Source organism: Myxozyma melibiosi (assembly GCF_037950935.1).
Source record: "Myxozyma melibiosi strain Phaff 52-87 chromosome Unknown BZA70scaffold_3, whole genome shotgun sequence".
NCBI lineage: Eukaryota > Fungi > Ascomycota > Lipomycetes > Lipomycetales > Lipomycetaceae > Myxozyma > Myxozyma melibiosi.
Window position 1 is genome coordinate 659,269 of NW_027042917.1, and position 22,547 is coordinate 681,815.

The 22,547-nt window shown below is 49.3% G+C and overlaps 7 protein-coding genes and 1 non-coding gene across 8 annotated transcripts; 6 read left to right on the forward strand and 2 right to left on the reverse strand.

Annotated features, from left to right (window-relative positions):
• The first annotated feature begins 291 nt into the window (after positions 1 to 291).
• BZA70DRAFT_t34 lies at positions 292 to 363 on the forward strand. The gene has a single exon. It is a non-coding gene; the product is annotated as a tRNA-Arg (tRNA).
• Positions 364 to 697: 334 nt separating this feature from the next.
• Positions 698 to 3,174, forward strand: BZA70DRAFT_130233 (ALG3 protein-domain-containing protein). Its single transcript, XM_064909558.1, has 6 exons — positions 698 to 1,247; positions 1,357 to 1,427; positions 1,491 to 1,519; positions 1,581 to 1,725; positions 1,795 to 2,276; positions 2,344 to 3,174. The coding sequence occupies exons 1-6, from the start codon at positions 1,118 to 1,120 to the stop codon at positions 2,918 to 2,920; spliced, it is 1,434 nt and encodes a 477-aa protein (XP_064769322.1). The 5' UTR covers positions 698 to 1,117; the 3' UTR covers positions 2,921 to 3,174.
• Positions 3,175 to 3,673: 499 nt separating this feature from the next.
• Positions 3,674 to 10,808, forward strand: BZA70DRAFT_246697 (Ion transport protein-domain-containing protein). The gene is made up of 10 exons (XM_064910642.1): positions 3,674 to 6,034; positions 6,094 to 6,936; positions 7,001 to 7,106; positions 7,175 to 7,704; positions 7,768 to 8,297; positions 8,377 to 8,504; positions 8,574 to 8,859; positions 8,925 to 9,558; positions 9,620 to 9,818; positions 9,885 to 10,808. The coding sequence occupies exons 1-10, from the start codon at positions 3,789 to 3,791 to the stop codon at positions 10,578 to 10,580; spliced, it is 6,198 nt and encodes a 2,065-aa protein (XP_064769323.1). The 5' UTR covers positions 3,674 to 3,788; the 3' UTR covers positions 10,581 to 10,808.
• A 1,040-nt stretch (positions 10,809 to 11,848) lies between these two features.
• BZA70DRAFT_288670 (uncharacterized protein) lies at positions 11,849 to 12,610 on the forward strand (the record flags this gene model as incomplete). The annotated part of the gene is made up of 1 exon (XM_064914060.1): positions 11,849 to 12,610. The coding sequence occupies one exon, from the start codon at positions 11,849 to 11,851 to the stop codon at positions 12,608 to 12,610; it is 762 nt and encodes a 253-aa protein (XP_064769324.1).
• Positions 12,611 to 13,734: 1,124 nt separating this feature from the next.
• BZA70DRAFT_288671 (uncharacterized protein) lies at positions 13,735 to 15,213 on the forward strand (the record flags this gene model as incomplete). The annotated part of the gene is made up of 1 exon (XM_064914061.1): positions 13,735 to 15,213. One exon carries the CDS (start codon positions 13,735 to 13,737, stop codon positions 15,211 to 15,213), a length of 1,479 nt encoding a protein of 492 aa, XP_064769325.1.
• Positions 15,214 to 15,369: 156 nt separating this feature from the next.
• BZA70DRAFT_130385 (coatomer subunit delta) lies at positions 15,370 to 17,555 on the reverse strand. The gene is made up of 3 exons (XM_064909559.1): positions 17,225 to 17,555; positions 16,716 to 17,159; positions 15,370 to 16,651 (listed from the first exon to the last, which is right to left on the reverse strand). The coding sequence occupies exons 1-3, from the start codon at positions 17,225 to 17,227 to the stop codon at positions 15,527 to 15,529; spliced, it is 1,572 nt and encodes a 523-aa protein (XP_064769326.1). The 5' UTR covers positions 17,228 to 17,555; the 3' UTR covers positions 15,370 to 15,526.
• A 300-nt stretch (positions 17,556 to 17,855) lies between these two features.
• BZA70DRAFT_130506 (uncharacterized protein) lies at positions 17,856 to 20,384 on the forward strand. Its single transcript, XM_064909560.1, has 4 exons — positions 17,856 to 19,249; positions 19,305 to 19,632; positions 19,687 to 19,920; positions 19,983 to 20,384. Exons 1-4 carry the CDS (start codon positions 18,002 to 18,004, stop codon positions 20,015 to 20,017), a joined length of 1,845 nt encoding a protein of 614 aa, XP_064769327.1. The 5' UTR covers positions 17,856 to 18,001; the 3' UTR covers positions 20,018 to 20,384.
• Positions 20,385 to 20,751: 367 nt separating this feature from the next.
• On the reverse strand, positions 20,752 to 22,543 carry BZA70DRAFT_288674 (putative cell surface receptor/MFS transporter; the record flags this gene model as incomplete). The annotated part of the gene is made up of 7 exons (XM_064914062.1): positions 20,752 to 21,375; positions 21,445 to 21,591; positions 21,646 to 21,666; positions 21,740 to 21,854; positions 21,916 to 21,933; positions 22,016 to 22,332; positions 22,397 to 22,543. The coding sequence occupies 7 exons, from the start codon at positions 22,541 to 22,543 to the stop codon at positions 20,752 to 20,754; spliced, it is 1,389 nt and encodes a 462-aa protein (XP_064769328.1).
• Positions 22,544 to 22,547: the final 4 nt, after the last annotated feature.

Sequence of the window (22,547 nt, forward strand, 5' to 3'; positions counted from 1 at the left end):
GGCCAGTTGGGAGACGAAACCTAAAATAATTTCACGAGCGGATGAAAAGACGAAGTCGACAAAAATGCCCTTTCTAGTGGCGATAAATCCTTTAGACATGACAGGAATGCAGTATAGCTCAAGATTATATGACTGATAGAGATTTCCGATTGTTTTTGACCAGCTTATTGCTGCCATATGCGCAAGAAGCGCAATTAAAAACATTATTACATAAGACATCTATCAGCAACTTCACGTGACAAATTATTGCTTATGATGGCAAGATGCTCATCAGAACGCAACGACTAGCCTGCCCTCATGGCGTAATGGTAACGCGTCAGACTTCTAATCTGAAGATTGTGGGTTCGAGCCCCACTGGGGGTGTATCTAATACACTCTTAAGAGAGCTGTGTCTTTTTTTTATCTTTTTACTTCTATTATTTTTTGCTCTCTTTCATAATAGACTGCAGTTTTTGTTTCTTTTTTCTAACCTGTTCGAATTTGTGTGGAGTGGGGATGAAGACAGCTCGAAAAATGCAGCAAGTTGAAGAAGCAGCTAAAGAGACCCAAGAATCTAGCACTACGGTAAGATTAATGGACCCCTGCGTATTGCGTAGTCCATGCAGCTGATCAAGGGCCCCACTCAGATCGTCATTGCTAGTTGTTGGCCTATTTTGACGATACGCGATTGCCGGACGCGCCAGTAGTGATGGAACTATAGATTAATTACCAAAGAAAAGTGATATAACTTCCTCGGATCGGAAGGTAGCTGAGTCGGAAGGGTGATTTACAGCAAGGTTGATACTCTAATCTGGTAACGCTAACCTAAGCTGGTCATTAAGGCTCTTGAGCGTGAAAAACCTCGGCACTTTTGGAGTCAGAAGCACCTGCAAGACACTCACATTGTTGGCTGCCCCACCGCATACAAGTCAGGCACGGCTTACCGGCGTGTGAAGCCCATTTTAGCAGGAAACGACGCGTTGACTTTCGACGCGCCAGTCAGTCAGGTTCTTCTGCATATACTTTTTCCTTCATTCCTTCTCTCTTCCGTATGCTCTTTTGCTGCCTGTCCTGTCTCGTTAGATCCTCTATTCTGCTATTACCTACCGCGGTGGTCTGCCGGTAGTAGCAAGTCATCATGCGCCTTCGCGAATTACCTAGTGCAGTGTGCGATCTGCTTACGGGCTCCCGCTACGGTGCCGTCGTCGCCCTGCTGCTATGGCTCGTTGATCTGGCGTTCTCTGTCGCTATTGTCTTCAAGGTACCCTGTAAGTATTCAACCTACATCTCGGTGCTCAGTTCTGTATTTTGTTGTTCTTGGTGCTGTTTGGTTCGACATGTTGCATACGCGGGATCGAACTGACAATTGTTTCACAGACACCGAAATTGATTGGAAGGCCTATATGGAACAGGTAGCTCTCTACATAGACGGCGAACGCGATTACACGGTTAGAACACTTTGATGAATGACTCCTCTGTTCTAAGCTAACTTCTAATCTTTTGGAGTGTAGAAAATAAAGGGTGGTACAGGTCCATTAGTGTAAGTCGACAGCTCCTCAAGATCAGTATGTGAACAGCTGCGGTCTGACATTTCAGAACAGATATCCCGCAGGCCACGTCTATATCTATAGTCTGCTATACAAGTTGACCGACAACGGTGAAAACATTTTTCGTGCGCAAATGATCTTTACCGGTCTATATTTGGCTACTCTTGCGTTGGTCTTCAGGAGTTACATCAAAGCAAAGGTGAGCTTGGATGCTCAATTCCTGGACATACTTGCTTCGAATATATGACTGACGTCAATTGTTGTGCAGGCGCCTCTCTACGCTTTTCCCTTGGTCATTCTCTCAAAAAGACTTCACAGTATCTACATGCTTCGGTTATTCAACGACGGGTTTGCTATATTTGTGACTTATGTCGCGATCTCAGTCTGGCAAAATCAGTACTGGCTGCTGGGCGCTATGATCTTCAGCTTTGGCGTCAGTATCAAAATGAATGTTCTTCTTTTCCTTCCCGCAGTGGGAGTGATTATGCTTCAGGCTTTAGGGCCGAAGGTATTTCGAGCAGCACTGTATATGCTCCAGGTCCAGATCATTGTCGCATACCCGTTTTCGTCAAAATTCTTCCTATCTTATGTTACCAGAGCGTTTCAGTTCAATCGCGTATTCCTATACAAGTGGACTGTGAACTGGAGATTCATTGAAGAAGCGGTATTCTTGACTCCAGAGTTTGCACAGACTTTGCTGTTGATTCACGTCGTTCTACTACTCGGGTTCATATTTACACGCTGGATTAAGTACGAATATCCATTACCTTGCGAGATTGTCGGAGAGATCAGTTGGCTAACTCATTGTTCATTTCAGACCCTCGAATATGAATCTCATAAACATTATACAGACACTTGTGTTTCCTACACCTCGGCCCATCGCGGTGGAGCATGCTATATTCGCCAAGATGTCCCCAGACTTTATTCTCAAGACTCTTTACACGTGCAATTTGATTGGGGTGTTGTGCGCCCGTTCGCTTCACTACCAATTTTATTCTTGGTTTGCGTGGAGTTTGCCTTACCTTTTGTCTGTCACAGGATGGCACCCGGTTGTACAGTACGGTATCTGGTTAGCAGAGGAATGGGCTTGGAATGTCTTCCCGAGTACCAGACTGAGCTCACTTGTCGTTGTTGGAACGAATGCAGCGATAATAATCGGGGTTTGGTTTGGGACGAAGAAAGATGCACTTGCTCAAAAAGGTGTTGCCGGTGCACCGGTTGTCCCGCCCGAGATGTCCTCTATTTCGATTAAGGAGTCACCTGCACCTATCATTTCGGCACCAGTATCGGCTTCCACAGGCACCTCTCACTCTGCCAGCCCTTCTGGGAACAATCCCGGCATGACCAAAGCGTCTATGAGGGATCAAAAACGTAGAAGGGCAAGCGGGAGATAGATTGTCTTTGTATCTTTGTTTTTTTTGTTGTTACTTTTGTTGTTGCTTGCTCTGTCTATTGAGGGCACATGTGTATACTTACCACCTCACTATGTAAATAAATTAGACATTATTTCCTGTTACTTGAGTATGATCTGCGAGGAGGTGGTAGAGGACCCACAGTTCTACAGGTGCACGAGTTCCATTAGTTTATATTGGCGGTCTCTCTGCCACATGGTGATTGGTACACGGAATACGTTACGTATCAGCCCATTTCCTGCGCGCAACGGACCATGATCCAGAAAAACGCAAGACGCGTTACTGCACAAGTGTAGGCATTTGGAGCTGTGAAAACGATTGCCAAGCAACTAGTAATCTCAGTAGTATTATTGGCTGAAAACAGAGAAGTATTTATTGACAAGGTATTGAGAATTCAAGCGCGCAGGCTTGTCTACCGACATCAGACTTGCATTCTTGAGTGTATGCCCCACTACTATCAAACGACGCCTACCGAAAAACTCAGACGCTGTTAGCGAATTAGGGCAATAACTTGATCAAGACAACGCAATAATAATGGCCAGCAAATTGTAGAAGAAAAAGAAACTGCTGGAGATAAGGAGCGTGCCATGAAACAAAAGAAAAAAGGGAGAAACTTTTTGGCGAGAAAAAAAGATTTAAGGCGGTGAGAATAATACGGGTTAGGGTCAAATCTAAGGCCGACGCGGCTGATAACCTTACGTACGCGCGTCTGGCGAACACGCCGAGACATTTGCACAGCCGCGATTATTGTTACTCCCATCAGCTCAGGAACCGCTACTGTTCTCGTATTTTGGCTCTCTTCCTCGATATGGGATATTGATTCGCTTCTCTGCTTCACTGCCGTTAACTCATGGCTGATCATCAGGGCGACGATATCCCGCTACGGGACGTCCATCTCTCAGACGAAGACGGCGAGCTGGATTCCGACCGTCAGTCGCTTCTAGCTCCAGATCTGGTGTCTGGTTCTGCTCCTACAATCACCGTAGCAGCTGCTAATGATTTCGAGGCAGGCACGACACAGACAAGTCATCGTCGGTCATATGAGGAGCGCAGGGTATCGTCTCAAGGCCATGCCAGTAGATCTTCCAGCGTTCTGCAACCAGACAACCTTCGTCGCGAATCATTAGGGAGATTTAGCACAATTACAGGGCCAGCACCTGCTCGACCCCGCGGGGCCACACTCTCTTCAACTTTTCTTACTGTGGACACGGGCAACAACCAGGCGGGTGGCTTACAACACAGTGCCTCGGTCTCGGAGGCTACTTTGCGCAGACGAAACGTTCCAGGGGATGATGGGGAGTCAAGCAAGAGTGGATCACGTAAAAATAGCACGTCAGAGCCCGCGGACATGGACGTTATCAAACGAGGTATTGACGGTGCTTTGGGTGACGAAGGCGGCTGGCTGCCATCTCGGAAGAATACTACGGCTGCTAGGCTTTCTCCGCGCAAGTCACGGTTCAGTGTCAATAAGAGATCAGTAGACGACGAACAAGGCTTATTGGCTAATGCTGTCGACATAAGCGGTGCCGGTGATCAGTATCTATCACCTTTCCAAACTGGCCCTTCGATAGACAACGACTCTCTCTCGGTTAATTACCAGATCGACAATGGATCCGCTATCGCGGATGACGTGAGTGTACTTTCTGCCGGATCACGAAATACCGGCACATCTCGCCGGCCTCTCAGTACCGATATGGCAGTCTCATTTGCTAGCAAGCAACTTTCTTCGGCTGTCAGACGTATCGTTTCGAATGACAACCGAGTGAGCACAGAAGATCAGCGCTCGGTGTACACAGTGGACTTGACCGACGATGAAGAAGGCTACAATTATCCTGCCAGCGAAGTGATCCCAGCAATCGAAGACTTTGAACCGCCTCGAGCACCATCTCAAACTGGAGAAGAATCACCTTCGCTTCGAGGAAATGCGCTTACGATTTTCGGACCGGAAAACCCGCTGCGACTGGCTGCATTTAGGGTAGTTTCTCATTCATGGTTTGACGCTGCGTGGCTTGTTGTTCTGTTTTTTCAGACAGTGGTCGTCATTTATCGCGCAATCAGTGACAAAGATCTTCATGACACAAAGTCGTGGACTTTTGACTTTCCTAATGTTGCACTCTTAGCCGTCTTCATCTTCTACTCGGTCTCGATTCTGCTAAAGATGGTAGTCTCTGGCTTCTTGATAAATCCAGACAGAGAAACGCATCAGGTTATATTTGAATTGATACAGTCGGTCGGAATCAATGTCAGAAAAAACCGCAGGGCGATTCTCCGGGACTTTAAATCAACGTTTCGCAAAGATCGACCACAGGTTGACAAGACGGAAATGCGTCTGAGCCGACTGGCATACTTGAGATCAAGCTGGAACCGAGTAGATTTCATTGCTGTCGTCTGCTACTGGATCTACTTACTTCTCGCAATCATCAATTCACCACATACACACTCCGCGACACATATATTCAGAGCTTTGAGCTCGATTCAACTTTTGAACTGGCTGAAAGTCACCGAAGGCACTCGCGAGGTTTTACAAAGTATCAAGCGGGCGGCACCTCTTTTACAGAACGTCACTGCATTTATTGCTGTGTTTCTGGCATTGCTAGCGTTGGTCGGAGTCCAGGCGTTTTCCGGTTCGTTCCGCAGACAGTGCGTTTGGGTCAATCCTGATGACGCAAGCGACACATACACCAACATGCAGCTATGTGGAGGCTATCTTGAGCCCATAACTTTGAAAAAGATGCCGTTCAAAAAACTTGATGGATCGTTCAGTGATTCAGAGCCCAAGGGATATCTGTGTCCTGTTTATTCAATATGCTCCGAAGTTGAGTCCAATCCATACAACGGTACGCTGAGTTTCGATAACACAATCCAATCTCTCGAACTCATTTTCATCGTACTCGGAATGAACGGCTTCTCCGATCTTATGAATTATATGTCTGAGTCCGATCACGCCATTGCTGCGATATACTTTGTCGTCGGCGTGATCATTCTGTCGTGGTGGCTTTTCAACCTGTTTATTGCCGTTATCACAACGTCATTCGAAAGCATTCGCGAGATGGACGAAAGGAGAAAGTTAAACTTGGCCTTAGCCGAGGAAAATGAGTAAGCGCATTGTTCTAGCGATTGAAACAATCGTGACAGTTCTAACTAACTATGCACAGAAAACACTTGCAAGCAGAAGTCTCGATAGTCGTACAGTCAAAGCTTTATCTTTTCTACTACCGCTATTTGGAACCACTTTTCGTATTCCTGATCTTTGCAGACTTTATCGTTCAGGCTATGAAAGAAGTCAACATGTCGGCCAGAAAGTCGACGGCCATTGATGTTTTTGAAACAGTCACAACATTCATACTTCTGACAGAGATGTTCATCCGATTCGCAGCTCACTTCCCCAACTGGAGAAAGTTCTTCACTCTGAGAAATATATGGGATACTATCCTTGCTATTGTCTCGACGGTGATTTTGTTACCAGTCATTAGAAACTCTCCAAGAATCTATCCGTGGCTTACGTTTTGTCAAGTGGCGAGGACATATCGAGTGGTTGACGCTATCCGTTTGACGCGTCTCAACTGGATGATTGTCACCCGAAACAAGCGAGACTTCATGAACTTGGTCATTTTCCTGTTCTTGACTATTCTTTTGGTTGCCATCATCGGTTCCGAGCTATTCAGAGGTGAGATCGACGACTTTGACAACCAGGGTAACAGAATCGAGTCGACGTTCCGCAGCCTTGCAAATTCGCTAGCAAATACCTACCAAGTGATGACAACAGAAGGCTGGGCGAGCATGCTGTTCACCGTCACCGGTGCGCTTTCGGGTACAAGTTTAGCCGTCGTCGGCGCGATCTTCTTGTGTGCTTGGTTTCTGTTTTCGAACGCTGTCGTGATGAATCTTTTCATTGCTGTCATTCAGTCTAATTTTGATTTGTCGGATGAGGCGAAGAAGAGAATGCAGATTAATGCGTATGCTGAGGAATTCGAGCCTGTGCTTATAGGAGTTGATAGGTATGTCTGCGATGCAAATATCATAGTCCCTCGTGCATTTCTAACGAATCTTTCTGTCTTTTAGTGCACACGCGGGAGACCGCAGAAACTCGCGGTTCTCTCTTCTACAGAATGAGGCGGGAAGTGCGGTGGATGAGAATTTCCTTGGTGGAGGGGATTACGTAGCAAAGGTACCGATATCTTATGCGATGTGAATGGATCACTCCGAGACTGAAGCTAATGACGCTTTTAAATCTAGGCCACGGCGGATGAAGGTGACGGCTTTCATAATCTTGCCCATCCGGTTTTCTCATTCCAATACTGGACAAAGTTCCTTAAATTCAAGCCTCGAGAGAATCCGTTTTTCTCGAGTCCTACATTCGAGTACGACTCATCGATGGACGCACGACTCTTCATCAAAATGGTGAACGAGAAGAAGACGGAATACAAGCGGGCACGGGAGCGATATCTAATCAGCCACCCCAACTTCAACCGCGTGCTGTTTTGCTTGCGACCAGAGAACCCGATCCGTCGGTTTTGCCAAAGAATCACGTCGTCTGCGCGAGGAGGGCGGTACGGAGATGCCGCGAGAAACGAGAAACTGTACCAGGTTTACACGGCTTTCAATCTCGTGTGCTCGATTGTGATGGTCGCTTGTGCTTGTCGGATTACCCCGTTCTATCAAAAGACTTATTACCAGAGCCGTGGTTGCGAGCCCTCAGATGGCGGGTGTGCGACATGGAATTGGATGAGTATTTCCGACATTGCATTTGCTAGCATATTCACAATGTAAGATCATTACAAGAGTACAATGCTGCTCGACCATTCTACTAACTTTCTGACTGTATATAGAGAGGCATTGGTGAAGATCCTAGCAGACGGATTCGTTTATACGCCCAACGCGTACATCCTGTCGACCTGGAACTTTATCGATTTCTTCGTGTTGGGCACGCTGTGGATCGACATTCTGACGACGTTTGTCGACAGAGGCAGCAACGCGAGATTTCTTCGCGCATTCAAGGCTCTACGGGCACTTCGTCTCCTACACGTGTCGACTACATCAAAGGACACTTTCCACAACATCATTATCGTGGGTATAGTACAGATTTTCTACGCGGCGGTCGTCTCTATGACTTTGCTCGTGCCGTTCGCGCTATGGGGCCTGAATCTATTCATGGGTAAGCTTGAGTCCTGCTCAGACCAAAACGCACCAGACATTGCCTCGTGCAAGGGCGAGTTCAATTGCTACGCGTCTGGAGATAACAACTGCGCGCCGTATAACTGGGATATCTGGATGCCGAGGTCGTATACTACTCCTGGCTACAACTTTGACTCGTTTTTCGAATCGATCTCAATCTTGTTCCAGATTATCTCTCTTGAGGGTAACATATTCCAGTGTTTTTAACGTTATAGATGGTGCAGCTAGCTAGGACTGAGGGACTAACGTTTGTGACAATACAGGATGGAACGATGTTTTACAGTCAGTTAAGGATATTACAGGATCAGGACTTAATCCGAGCTATAATCATTCGGTATACAATGGCCTTTTCGTTTACGTGTTCAACTTCATTTCAATTGCATTTATCTCGGTAAGTATCCCAGGCACCACAATCTACTCTTGTTTCAACTTCTAACCTGCTACATATCTCTTATTCCAGACGTTGTTCATCACCGTAGTGATGGAGAACTACGCCAAGAAAACCGGAGCTGCATTCCTGACCATGAAGCAGCGTTCATACTTGGGCATGCAGCGCGTTTTGCGAAACGTGAAACCGTCGAGGACCGGAAGGATTCCTACCAGTCAGCTGCGGCGCAAGTGCTACAATCTGGCAGTCAGACGTGGCGGCGTGCTCGTGGACTGGCTGCTGGTTGTGCAGACTGCGCAGTTGGGGGTTCTGTTGTCTGAGTTTTACTCGGAGAATGATCAGGGAGCTTTAGTGCGAGGTGAGTTGACTGCTAGTTTGAGGGAAGAGGAGCTGAGTATGCTGACTTGTCTGTTATATCTGCAGACGTATTTTATCTGCTTATCTCTGCGTTCTTGATATTCTACATGATTGTTCGCTGTCTGGGATTAAGCTGGCTGGAGACCGGGGCCACGCGATTGAGGCTGAATCCGAAAGTGATATGGAAGATCATCGACCGCAACAAATGGGACGTAATCTGGCTGATAACGGTCGCAATCACGTTCCTTATCGCCGGCGTGACGCTGGGAGGTCGGATATGGAAATCCGAACTGCAGTCTCTGGCGACGCTCAACACTGCTAAGCGGCTGCTCATGGTTCTCATTCTCTGTCTGCTGATCCCGCGCAGCAACAGACTGAACCAGTTGGTAGTAACCGCGACCGCCAGTCTGTCGTCGATTCTCAGCCTACTATTTTCGTGGCTCGTGCTGTTCATCGTTTACGCGATCGCGTTCAACCAGATCTTTGGGCTCACGCGTCTGGGCTCGAACGGATCCGCTGACGTTAACTTCCGAGGGTTTTTTAAGTCTATGCTTTTGCTGTTCCGGATGAGCTGCGGCGAGGGCTGGAACTCAATTATGTATGACTATCAGGTCGATACGCCGTTCTGCATCAACACGCAGGATTTCTTCACTAGTGATTGCGGAAGCAAGACATATGCCTATATTCTATTCATGTCATGGTAAGCGGAGCGCCAGCGAGTTTTTCTTTCCGAGATTGACTGACTTTGATTGTTATTCTAGGAACATTCTGAGCATGTACATCTTCATGAACATGTTCATCTCTCTGATTTACGAGAGTTTCAACTATTTCTCCCATGAGTCGGAGTGCGCGCCGTTTGTCTCGCGAGATGCGATCCGCGCGTATAAAGAGGCATGGGACCAGTTGGATACTGAAGGAATAGGGTATATCCGGGAAAGCCAACTAGCGACGTTGCTGCGAGTAAGTTTATATTACTGTTTTTGTTGCAGAGGTGCGGAGAGGAAGATGGGCTGACGAGATGATTAGAAACTTCCGCCACCGTTCAACACAGGGATCTATACTGGCGAACAAAGCGTTCGCGAGATGACGTATGCATGTCAATATGTGAACCCGGTGACGATGGAGACCGAGTTCAATATGGACGAGCTGCGTCGGCGGATCGGAATGATCAACAGGGCCGAGATCAAGATCAAGAGGCGTCGGTATGAGCAGATGGTGTATGAGATTTGCTCGCATCGCGAACGAGTGATTCCGGGCTCGACGGAGTCGTATATTCCATTCTCTCAGCCGCTGATGATTATCCCGTTCTACAAGATCCCGAACGCGAGGTCGGAGGCGCTGACGCTTAAAGAGTTTATCAGTCGATGGGAGATCATGCGGCAGGTGGAGGAAGACCGGATCCGCAACAAGCTTTCTGATTTCGCGCGGATGGTCGCGTGCAGACATCGATATCTGCTCAAGCAGAACCGGATCACGCTGCAGAACGACGGGACGACGGTGACGGTGGGCAAGAACGGGCAGATCGTGGTATCTGGCGCGCGCAGTCTGAGCACACGCACGGGCGCGAGCGTCGCGATGTTTCCCAAGATTGTGGTGGAAGATTTTGCGGACGAGGAGGGGTATGAGGGTGATGACTATTATGATTATTATGAGGATGACTTTGACGGGAGCTCGATGGTTCGATCGCTCACGAGTCAGAACGACGAGAATCGACGGCCGTAAAGCATTCGGAGACAGGAAGTAGGAAGAAGTAGAGAGATGAGGAGGGTGTCATGGCAATAGCATTAGGGTGCATGGTTTTCGATATATATAGAATTGTTTTGGATGTTGCTTTGTAAAAGTTAGCTTTACCATTGGATACTACTGTTTTGGGTAATTGTCAACTTGATGTTGAGGGGCTCGAGTCGATGTAACCCTACCTTTGTGAAAGAGAGTTTTTCCCAACCCTGATAATTTTTTTCCTTTAAATTCTCTTCTTGAGGAGAATAATCCTAGGCAGTATCCGGTCTTTGCGACACGGATCTTGGTCAATAAGGTATGTCAATGAATTATCTCTTCTATTCACTGTCGTCATGTCTGTCTTTATGGATTTATTCCTGTTTAAAGGAAATGGATCTGCTGCTGCGCAGTTGCAATCTTCGCTTCTCTTTCGTGATGAACCTTTGTCGCCCCAATCATAAAGAGCCCATTAACCCGGAGCTTCTTTGATGATTCGACTTCTAGCCAAAAGAATAATCTGATCTTTTTCTTAAAGAAGAGAGAGAATGAGAAGAGAAGATGCAATTGGCAGTGGACTTGACGCGCAGTGATTTCTTTATAGCAATGAGATGTGTTTCTAACGGTTTGACTGTTATATAGGTTTCGGATCGATTAAACTGTTTCTGACTTGGTCTGATCAACTCTGCTGTTTCAAAGGTATGAATTCCTTCTTCTTTTGAATCCCCCCGTACTGTAATGTCGATTTGCAATAATAAAGAGCATGCTGGACGGTTACTGTGATGACCGAAACATATACTATCAAATTCCGAGTTTACGCGATGTGGACTTTTACATTATTCTATCCCTGATCTTATTTTATAACCTGTCCAAAGTACTCTTTTTCTCTACTATATACCGTGAGAAGCAAACAAAGAAAAACAAATCGACAGATGCTGTGCGGATTTGATGTAGTAGGATGTTAACGGGTCTCGAGTGTAGAACGACTGTGATTTTGAGCGAGGATTTATTTCGTAAAGGTGAGTTTTCTTTGCTTTTTAAGTCTTAAGATGGCTGATTTCTTGGGAATAGAAAGAGGACGGGTAAGATGATGATGGTAAAACTTTTTCCATGCTAATCATGAAAAACAATGATTCAACCTACATATTCGAATAAGTGACTCTGATCTACTCGTCCTCTGATATCTAAGAAAACGACGAAGCTGGTTTTTGGACTGCGCTTGCTAACATGAATAATAGTGAATGAGATATATTAGCCGCACACTTGTTCGCAAGATGTCGAGTTCAGCAGAAAAAGTTTTGCTTCCGGAGAGCGAGAGGGTAGAGACATTGGTCGCTAATCTGAGCGGGATCAAGGCGCGTGTGGAGGCCGCCAGCAAGCAGTATGCGTCTGGGAGTACGCCGCGGCTGGTAGCGGTGTCGAAGCTAAAGCCGGCGAGCGACATTCTTGCGCTTTACGAGTCGGTTTCGCAGAGACATTTTGGGGAGAACTACGTGCAGGAGCTGGTGGAGAAGGCGGGCAAGTTGCCGGCAGATGTGCAGTGGCATTTCATTGGCAGTTTGCAGACAAACAAGTGCGCGACGCTGGCGGCGATTTCGAATCTGTACGCGGTGGAGACGGTGGATGCGGTCAAGAAGGCGAAGAAGCTGAACGATGCGCGGGCGGAGACGATGCCGGTGCTGAATGTGTTTATCCAGGTCAACACGAGTGGAGAGGAGAGCAAGAGCGGGATGGCGCCGGGGGAGGAAGTGGTGGAGACGGCAAAGTACATTGTGGAAAGCTGTCCGCGGTTGAAGCTCAAGGGTCTGATGACGATCGGGTCGATTGCGCGGTCAAATGCGAGCGGGGAGGAAGAGAACGCGGACTTTAAGACTCTTGTGGAGCAGAAGAAGAAGGTGGAGGAGCAAGTTGCTGGCGCGGGCGAGTTGGAGCTGAGTATGGGCATGTCGGAGGACTTTGCGGAAGCGATTCGACAGGGATCTACGAATGTGCGGATTGGCAGTGTTATCTTTGGAGCGCGACCGCCGAGGAATTAGGATGAGGTTGGAATAGCATGGAGTTGGTGTTTTTTGTTTCTGGCATTATTCTGCTTTTAGATATGGAATATCAATCATCGTATTACTGGATTGGGACGTAACTTGTGTTTAGTGGATGAGCTCTGAGGAGATCGACTGCGCGGGTAAAATGGAAGTGGTATTGACTGGTGATGGTTTGTACATGGAAGTATTTAGGTGCTGGTAAGGTTCGACGGCATTGCTGTTCTAGCAGGTATAGCAGAGAATGTTGATCTTTGTGAGGTTGACTAAGTTTACCTTGCCGACATAGCCGTTGCCGGCAGCATCCCCACCTGGAAGGCCCGGAGAAGTCGCAACATTATGAGAGCGGAATAGTTTTAGTGTGTTTAGCTATGACTATTGCGCAGAATACTGTGCTGAAGTGCAAGTGCTACGTATATAGTATCTCATAGAGCAGCCATGTTGTGATTATTATTCAGTCGATAGAGCTATCGTTGAGTCCGCCAAAACCATGAAAAATTTTTAAATCGAATACTGCAGAGCTGGAGGCGAATTATTACGGGCATCGCTGATGACGTTGATGAGATTGAACTCATTGACCTTATTGAGGTCTAAAACTGATGTTCTGTTGTTGATGATTGTTCTGCATTAGCATATGCTACTGAATAGAATCCGAGCAGAGCAGGTGATCAGTGTTGTGTCTTAGTCATTGATGACATAACCAGAACAGCGTTTCCCCGCACGACGCGGAGAAGAAAAAAAGAAAAAGCAAATTGCGGCGTGATCGACCGGTGGCGAGAGCAGCGAGGAAGCAGCAGTGAAGAGATGAGAATAGTAATAGTGGAAGAGAAGAATAAGCAACAGTAACAGTAATAACTACATTAATAGCAATAACATTAACAACAACAATAACAGCAACAACAACCCCAACAACATCCGCTGATCTGTTGCGTGACCTATGACGTAGGCCACGAACCCCGGGCTGCTGCGCGTGAGTCTCGAAACAAAGAAAGCCGCTAGTCCAGATTGGGAAGTCTTCAGTTCATCGTATATACCTGCTCTGGCCCTCCACTCGATCTCCTCCGAGACTCTTCTCTTCTCTTCCTCTTCCTCTCCTCTACACCCTTCCTCACAGCTCCCTCACAATGGCAGCAACCATGCAGCAGCAGTCCTCCTTCGCGTCCTTCTCCTTCAAGCGCAGGTCCTCCATCTCCCAGATCGACCCCGCCGATCCTGCTCAACTCCCCCCGGTCCCTCCGCCTACAAGGCGCTCGTCCTGGATCCACTCCATCTCCCAGAAACTCACCCCCGACAGCAGCAAGGACCCAAAAGAGCCTCGTCGCTCCTCCGTCGACTCCTCCTCAACCTCCTCAACCTCCGTCTCCGAACTCCCCCAGCAGAAATCAAATATCCTCTCCTCCGCCTTCCGCCGTCTCTCCACATCCTCCTCCTCCTCCAAAGCATGCGGCCCCCACTCCTGCCGCCGTGTCGTCTTCAACCGCAACACAGACCGCCCTACTTGTCCGCTGCAAGAACTCCAAACCCTGCGCATGAAGCGTGTTGCCTTCCGCGTCGACGAGCTCGACGACGAAACCCTCGCCAAAGAGCCGCTCTACTGCCAGATCCGCCGCGCACTAAAGTATCAGCGGGCTCTCGAGCTCAAGCAGCTAGAGGCACAGTCCGTTCTCGACGTCAAAGCTGCTGCAGCCGGTCTCAGCGGCTTCACGCCCGGCGCGCTACCCCGCAAAATTCCTGCCTCTGCACCGACGACGCCTCTCAAAGCCGCAGCATCTGCTGCACCTGACCCGCGGCCAATCCTCAAGCGCGAGGCCTCGTCCGAGTCCACTCCTTGTGCCCAGGCCAACCTCCTGCTCGACGTTCCCCCGTCCCCCACCATACAAAATGGCATTCCGGCGTGTGAAATCGACGTGCCGTCAGCTGTCATCTCAAATTCCTTGCCAGAACGCCGTGATTCAGTGATCTCGGATTCGAGCGGCGAGCAGACCTGCGACCCCGAGACCCGCAACCCTCCCGTTTCTCCACAGCAGGCCAAAGCTGACTGCCTGGGGAAGATTTACGCGCGCTGCTGCAAACTTCGCGAGCAGACTCCTGCGCCTTTTATCTACCGCCAACTCGAAGGCAAGCACTCGCTCGACACCTTCACCCTTGCATTCGACCCCGCGAGCAGTGCCTCTGGAACTCCCCTATCATACCAGCAGATGCAGGCTCTTGCCGATCTATTCGCCTTTGTCCCGGTTGACAATTTCGTTATCGGCGGAGTGTCTCTCTCAGAGTCTATGTTCCGCGAGATCACTTCCTCTCTTGCTAAGCTGAGAGGCTTGAAGTCGCTTTCGTTGCAGGGAACAAAGCTGGACTGCGCCGGCTGGAAATGCGTCTGCTACATTGTTGCCATGTCGCCTTCCCTCGAGCACCTCGACATCCGAGGCATGTCGCGCAAAAATCCCGACTGGGATCTCTTAGCTCGCGCGATCGAGGCCCGGCAGATGCCGTTGAAGGTTGATCTCGAACATACTGATATTGGCGAGACTGAACGATTGCGCATACAAACAGCCTGTGAGGGTTTAAGCTCTTCAGCTGTAGCAACTAGTGACAGCAAAGAGTGAAAAATTAGTTCTGCTGTATGATAGTCATTTTGTATTTTAAAGGCGTTGGGTTGGTTTGTTTTGTAAATTTAAACTTGATATGGAGTTGTCACTTTTGTTTATAATTTTTGGGTTGGTTGAAGTTGAAGTAATTGAATGACGACAAAAGAGGCTTTCTGCCTACATGCATGAACAATATGACTACAGTAGGATCAGAAAGTAGGACATTACGAAAACATATTATAATGACAATTTTACACGCAGCACTAATCCTGCCACGGTTCTAAACAACAACAACATACATCGAAAGAAAACAAACATTGAAACAAAAGAATTAGACAATCTCATACTTGTCAGTCTCGACCTTGACCTCCTTTGTAAACTCGACCGACTCTCCGCTCTCAACCAAGACGACATCGCGCACGTCGATCGGCGCGAACGGTGTCGTCTTACGGAACGAGACGCCCATCGGGAAGAAATCATTCTCGTCATCGGCCTCTGCTGTGAAATCAAAGCTTCCCGACGCACCATCTGCTTCGCTGATGACGGGGATGATCCACTTGATGTGGTCGCCCTCGTGCATGTACTCGACGTCGCTCGAATTGACCTCCGCCGCTTCGCTCGGGATCGGGATTGTGATGATTACGTTCTCGAGCACGGCGTCCTCTGCCCGAAGCTCGTACTCGATCGTGACCTGGAACGTGCTCGCGCCGCTGTCGCTCAGCCAGCAGGTGATGCCCAGCGGAGCCAGGGCCGCGCCGGCGGCGTCGCCGGCTCCGGTCAGACGCCACCGCAGCACACCGAGCGGGTTGTTGTTGGAGGGGAATCCGCGCGCGGGGTCCTTGAGGCCGATGAGCTTCGAAGAGCTGAAGAGCGCCTTGTCGACGTTGGGATGGGTCTTGAACGAAGCGACGTTACCAGGCAGATCGACCGCGAGCCGGATCTTTGACACGGCGGGGTCGGCGATGCGCAGCTGCAGGTCGCCGCGGACTTCGACGTTCACGATCTCGCCCAGTCGCGAGAACTGGCCGTTGACGGCCTCGACGACGGAGACGATGATGCCGTCGTTGTCCGCGTAGGGCGAAGGCGACGCCGCCGCCGACGTGCGCGACACCGGCTCGGGCTCGGGAGTCCGCGTCGGCGTCGTGTCCTCGATTCCAATCTCGGCACGCACATGCTCGTACATATCCGTCGCCTTGGACTTCTTGCCCAGCTGCATACCCTTTCCTCGCGGCGCAGACGGCTTCGTGGCCGCCCCGCCGGGACGGTAGTCGTCGTACGAGGACTCGGCGTGCGCGGCGGTCTGCGCGGCAGCTGAGACCGCGTAGTCGCCGTGCGACGGGAACGACGACGAACGAGAGGCAAACGACGGGGTGCCGCGCTTGGCGGCCTCGCGGCGCTGCATATCGAATTGCTTTGCGCGGCGCTTGCGCTCTTCGTTGGCCTCCAGCTCTTTGTTCTAGATGGGGTGTTAGCTGTAATTCATCTTTCGACATTGAATTGATAGAAAGAGAGAGACGTACTCGGGCAATAATCTCCTGAATCTTCTCTTCGTGACTGTCCATCTCGAGATTCGTCCGAATTTGTGAAAGCGTCAAGTTTTCTCTGTATCCGAGCGCGACTATCTCGTCGAACGCGCTCAGGAGCTCGAAAGCATTCGCCAGGATCTCACGCTCGTCCGAGGACTTGCACAGCGTGGTCACAATCTGCGAAAACAGATGCAGGGTATCAATGTCCTGGAGGATGTTTGACTGCTTGTTTGTGATGAGCACCATGTACAGCTCCTCGAGCGGCTGGTAGACGTATCTGACATTCTCGTCCTCGACCGTCGTGTGCTGAGTGCCTTTGTGGGTCAGCTTCGGGAACGCAGCGAGTAAGGCTTCGATCCGAGATTTTGGCATGTCGCGAAATTGACGCGACAGAACGGCTTTGCCGCCGCGAGTGCAGACCGAGGCTGCGAGAACGACCTGAAGGGGGAGAATAGGGAGGTTAGGATGTACGTAGCGGTTGATTCAGAGGAGCGGACACATACCATTTCCAGATAACCGGCAATGCAGAGTCAATCAATTATAGCGTTAATCTGCTCAGTTGCAGGAAAGTACTCGACGTGCTGCTGGTAGGAAGAAGATGAAGGTGAAGGTGCTGCGAGGTGGAGCTTTTTCTGCTGGTTGAAAGGCGCCGGTCTCCTTCGTAAACTCGTTTGAATCCTGTGAAGCGTGCAGCCACGTCCTCGAAACCGGCTGCTGGTTTCGTATTAATAAGCGGGTTGGGTTGAGGTTGAGATGCGGCTGAAATAGTGTGTTCTGCAACTGCTTGCTGTCTTATGCAGGTTTAAGGCATAAATATGAAATCATGTGACAGATCAGTTGAGCCGAAACTGGCCTTGTCTGTCCAGCCCCGACCCCGTTTCGTTGTCATCGTCTGATCCATACTTCTGCAGCATCACCGAGTCAACTGCTTGTGCTTGAGATCGCGGTCGATTCAGTGCTATTTCAGATTTCAGAGCAAGAAAAGTAGAGCAGACATCGCGATCCAGTCGCAGATCAATGCTATCGCTGTCTCGGGGGCTCTATAACTAACACGCTAGACAGTCAAACTGATTACAAGGCGAAAGACGGATTGATCGTTTATTATACCCTGTTATATACATACTCAAGCTGATTTGTCTGAATAGTCTGGTAGCTTTTGTTTCTACTAACACCTTTAGGAGCCACGACAAATATCCGGTGTCATACGAGAAAACGAGTTGTTCAAATTCAAAGTCTAGAGCGTAGCAATCAGCTCTACCGGAAAGAAAGAAGTAAAGTTGATGTCTGTCGATATATCCGTCCCAAGCAACATCGCCTCGCAAACAAACATGGACGATCCCATAAACTCCCTGTCGCTTCCAACCGAGGAGTCCGCTGTACAGTCAGATGTCGAGATGCTTGAAGGAGAGGACGCGGGAGAAGACGACGCAATGCTTTTGGATGAAGACGCGTACCCGCAGCCACAGGAGCAGGAGCAGGAACAGGTCTCGCCGATGGACGAAGACGTCGTCGCGGATGAGTCTGAGCAGCTGGAAGACGCGCCGCAGCAGATTGAGCAGACGGAGGATTTGGAGGTTAAAGATGCTGATGTTGAGATCGGCGAGGCGGCTGATATTGCTGTCGATGAGGAGGTGGTTGAGGCTGTTGAACCTACCTATGTGGGAGAGATCGAGCAAGTCATTGTCGAAGCTCCTGTTGTCGAGGAGCCTATTGTCGAAGCCTCTGTTGTCGAAGAACCTATAGATGATGCGTCTGCGGAAGTGGCTGCCGCCGAAGAGTCATCTGTCGAACCCGTTGCTGATGGTACACCGGAGGTGGTCTCTGTGATTGATGAGAGTATAGCCGAACCTGTGACTGCGCTGACTGAAGTTGCTGAAGTCGATGCGGTCGAAGAGGTTCCTGTCGTTGAAGAAACTGAAGCGGCGGTTGAAGTCCCTGTTGTTGAAGAAACTGAAGCTGCGATCGAAGAGCCGGCGGAACCAGAACCCGTCGAATCTGCAGCCGCACAAGAAGCCATTACTGAGACAGCCGTCATTGTTGAACAAAGCGACTCTGAAAGTCCTGAAAAAGCAGTTGAAGAAAGCGTTACAGTCATCTACGAGTCGACAACAGACTCTGCTCCTCAGTCATACACCGAAGAAAGCGAAGACGCCAAGACAGCCAAGCCAAATATTGAGATCATTGACGACGACAATTCGGCGGTGGTGATTTCATCGCCGTCCAAGTCCGAGCCAAATAACGTGGTCGACGTCGAAGAATACGAAGAGACTCGCAATGTGCGGATAAACTTCCCCGACATCTGCGTGATTTTGACCCACGAGGACGCGCACTACCTTCTCTGCCCGTCCGATAACTCGGACAGTATAGTCTCTGAGCTCGAAGCGCAGCCTATATTAGAGGACTTTGCTAGCCTGTCGCAGCCGATCGATACGCTGTTTGCTTATCTGAGAGATGTTTTTCAAGATCGACTGGATCAGGACGGAGAGCTGGTTTTGGATATACCTGTCCTCGACCTTTCTGTTTCTGAGGTTTGTCATTTATTTTGTGTTTTTGTCCTTAGCGTTTATACTAACACGTCTACAGGATAACGTGTACACTCATGATGTGACTCCATATGATCTCGTTGATCTCTACTCAAGTCTGCTAGTGAACGACAACGAGACCCTTGCCGAGTCGCAGCCCTTATTCCTCAACCTGACCGTACAGCCTCGGTTCATCTCTCGATTTAATAGCATCGCGACGTTGATCCGCAGTGGGAAAGGCCTGAAACATCTGCATGGAGCTGCTGCTGATGTTATTGAGATCCCGGATGAGCCTGTGAAGCCGGTTGTTGTGCAGGATGGGGAGAGCGCGACGGCGGAGGAGGTTGTATCTCAACTGCAGCAGGATGCGGAGGTTGAATTTACAGAAGGTAGGTTTGACTTTCCCTAGTGTATACTTATAGCAGCTACTAACTGCGATTTAGAAAATGGTGTTGTGCCAGAAATCACAGAGAGTGTGCAAGCCGTTGATGCCCCAGTAGAGCCGCTATCAGAATCCGCACCAGAACCTGTTACAGAAGTTCCAGAGACCGTGTTTGAAACAGAGCAAGTCCCCGTCGCTACTTCCGATGACGGATCTGCCGAGCTTGCGAAAATAAGTACAAAGCGCTCGTTCAGCGACATTAATATAGATTCAGTGGAAGATACCGCAGAGCCAAGTAAGTCTGCATCTCAAAAACTTGATTATCTTGCGGTGATTGATATTAATGAGATTTAATAGATGGAAAACGGGCAAAGTCTGAGGAAGCTGAGTAACTCAGATAGCGTCTATTCTTCTGACCTCCTATTATGAATTTGCGAGATCTTTTATCAGAATACGGATGCCGATCAGGCGAATCCTCTGTATGATGGATTTCTATCAAGTTTCCGTCCTCGGTCTCGACCGAGCAGTGATGTCTTTGTGCACCTTCTGTACTGTTGAGTGAGGTAAGGTGTGATTCCAAAGTCCAATATCCATACGCAGACATTGGAATTTCGCCGAGTGCTGCAAAAAGGACTGCAACCAGCTCCGCGGCTGTCAAGTGCCGTTTCATCTCTTAGCTTACTCAACCCAAGCTATGGTGGATGATATGATCATTGTATTTATAGCCATATAAGCTGTTATTGTAATTGTAGACATTTCGTCCTCAGATTTATCTCATTGTGAATCTTCTTTCTTGAATACATTTTTTTGTTTTTGCTGCTGTGATTGCTTTCACGGCGCTTTGCTGGTTTGTTACATGTTTTGTTTTTTTATTTATTCTGAGGGTTTGTGTTGCATATCTGTAGTCTGTGGATAGGAACTATTATCATCAAAAAAGTAAGAAAAATGAAGAAAGAAATAATGCTCGAGAACGCCTAATATACATCTAAAAGTACTTAAAAATCACACTCAAGAGAACATGTTATCCAAACTTCGTCTCGTCGTCAAAAGCATAGCCAAAACCCACGCCGCACCAAATATTTAGAAGTAAAAGATTTCCAAAAACGCAGAGAAAAAGAAAGAGAGGTTATAGTGACTGCTCAGGAGACACGGTATGATCTGAGGTCTCTGCGTTATCGATCTCGATGCGTCGGTTTCTCAGCTGATCTTTAGTTCCGAGCCAGAACGGCAAGGGAATGATTGCGGCCGCGACCGCAGCCTGGAAGATAAGCGAGCGGCGCATGTTTCCGGGGGGATTTCCCTGCTCGGGGCCGTACTTGAGCGCGTCCATGACGACGATGAAGATCCCGCCGAGACAGTTGCCGCCGGCCCAGAGGATGGAGGACGTGAGTTCGGGGGAGACGGGGAAGACTTGTTCCTGGACCCATTCGAGGGCGAGCGGGAGGAGGGAGAATGAGGCGGCGCCGAGGACGCCGGAGACGATGTAGGGGCCTACGAGTTGGTGGTCTGTGGTTTGGGTGAAGACGAGGCAGATGTAGCAGATTACGATGACGGGGATCTGGATGCGGAGAACGAGCACGAAGGAGTGCGTGCGGTCGAGGATCGGGGAGGATATGGCGGAGTAGACGATACCGGCGACGATGAGGACTGCGCCGTCGATGCCGGCGTCGTCGGAGGAGTAGCCGTAGGGTTCCATCACTTGGTTGATGAGACTGGAGAAGGAGTTAAAGAAGCCGACCAGGACGGAGAACTGGATGGAGCATGTCAGTCAGATGCCAGGAAAGGTAAGAGACAGGAATCAGAAGATAGAGCGGCGTACAACGACAAATATGATAATGAAGCGACAGTTGCACTTAAGAGCTTTGAAGCTTTCGCTGAACGGCAGCTTGGGCTTTGCCGCGGACGGACAGGGCGGAAAAGGTGGTCTGCTGGGAATGAAAAACGCCGGCACGCATAATATCGTCGCCTACAACTGATCAATAACCGCTGTCTTATAATCCAACGAAAATAAAAACCTTACAATTATCGAAGTCCAAAGTACCTGTCAAAAGAAGTTAATCTAGAGTCTCTTATTATGTACTATAAATCCGAGCGCGAGGGAGGGAGGGACTTACCGAGTTGGGAAATTCGCTGGTCTTGGTCACGAAGGCAGGGCTCACGAGTTGACCGATCGCGCCGCCGAGGGGGTTTGAAAGACTTGCGAGGGCGTTTGCAGAGACGCGTGATTTTCTGGTGGAGAGAGAAGGTCAGTAGGCTGATGGACGCGTGGGTAGAAGTGAGGGGAACTTACGATGTGTACCACATGTCGCTATTGTGAAGAGAACAGGAGAGTCAGTCGGTTTGTTGCAGTAAGAGAAGCATCAGCAGACAAGAAAAAGGGCATGACACACGTGTAGTACGACGGAGCGTTCAACGCGAACGGCTGGCCGAGACCGATAATGATCTGTCCGAATATTAGGACGCCAAAAGAGCCGGAGTCGCTGCAGCATTTTGCACCCGCGACTCTGATCCAGCTGCCGATGACGAGGAAGACGGCAGAGATGACCATGGAGGCTTTAATACCATGATGGTTGAGCACGTAGGCGCAGGGTACGCTGCCGATCGGGTAGGTGAAGAGGATGACGGTCGAGAGCCAGTTGACGGGGGTCTCGGAGCTGAGACCGTAGAAGTCTTTGACGTTCGAGGATATGGCGGCGAACGAGAGCCACTGGGATACACGGTCGAGTTAGCGTACGAAGAAGCAGTACGGGCAATAAATCTGGGAGACGTACGGCCCAGGAGGCGACGATATTGAGGAGCATAAGCGCCACGAGGCCGTACCATCGGCGCTTGAAGGACCGATACACCGGCGTCTCGACGAAGCCGACGTCGGACGCGAGCGCGATGCGGGCGGCTTTGGGGTCGACAGAAGAGGCCATTGTG

Coding starts and splice junctions, on each gene's coding strand:
- BZA70DRAFT_246697 (XM_064910642.1), top strand. CDS start 3,789: ATGGCTGATCATCAGGGCGACGATATCCCGCTACGGGACGTCCATCTC. Junction 7,107..7,174: donor GAGGGGATTACGTAGCAAAG/GTACCGATATCT, acceptor TTTTAAATCTAG/GCCACGGCGGATGAAGGTGA. Junction 8,860..8,924: donor TCAGGGAGCTTTAGTGCGAG/GTGAGTTGACTG, acceptor TTATATCTGCAG/ACGTATTTTATCTGCTTATC.
- BZA70DRAFT_130506 (XM_064909560.1), top strand. CDS start 18,002: ATGTCTGTCGATATATCCGTCCCAAGCAACATCGCCTCGCAAACAAAC. Junction 19,633..19,686: donor GGAGGTTGAATTTACAGAAG/GTAGGTTTGACT, acceptor ACTGCGATTTAG/AAAATGGTGTTGTGCCAGAA. Junction 19,921..19,982: donor GGAAGATACCGCAGAGCCAA/GTAAGTCTGCAT, acceptor GAGATTTAATAG/ATGGAAAACGGGCAAAGTCT.
- BZA70DRAFT_130385 (XM_064909559.1), bottom strand. Junction 16,652..16,715: donor TTCAGGAGATTATTGCCCGA/GTACGTCTCTCT, acceptor CACCCCATCTAG/AACAAAGAGCTGGAGGCCAA.
- BZA70DRAFT_130233 (XM_064909558.1), top strand. CDS start 1,118: ATGCGCCTTCGCGAATTACCTAGTGCAGTGTGCGATCTGCTTACGGGC. Junction 1,248..1,356: donor TATTGTCTTCAAGGTACCCT/GTAAGTATTCAA, acceptor ATTGTTTCACAG/ACACCGAAATTGATTGGAAG. Junction 2,277..2,343: donor ATATTTACACGCTGGATTAA/GTACGAATATCC, acceptor TGTTCATTTCAG/ACCCTCGAATATGAATCTCA.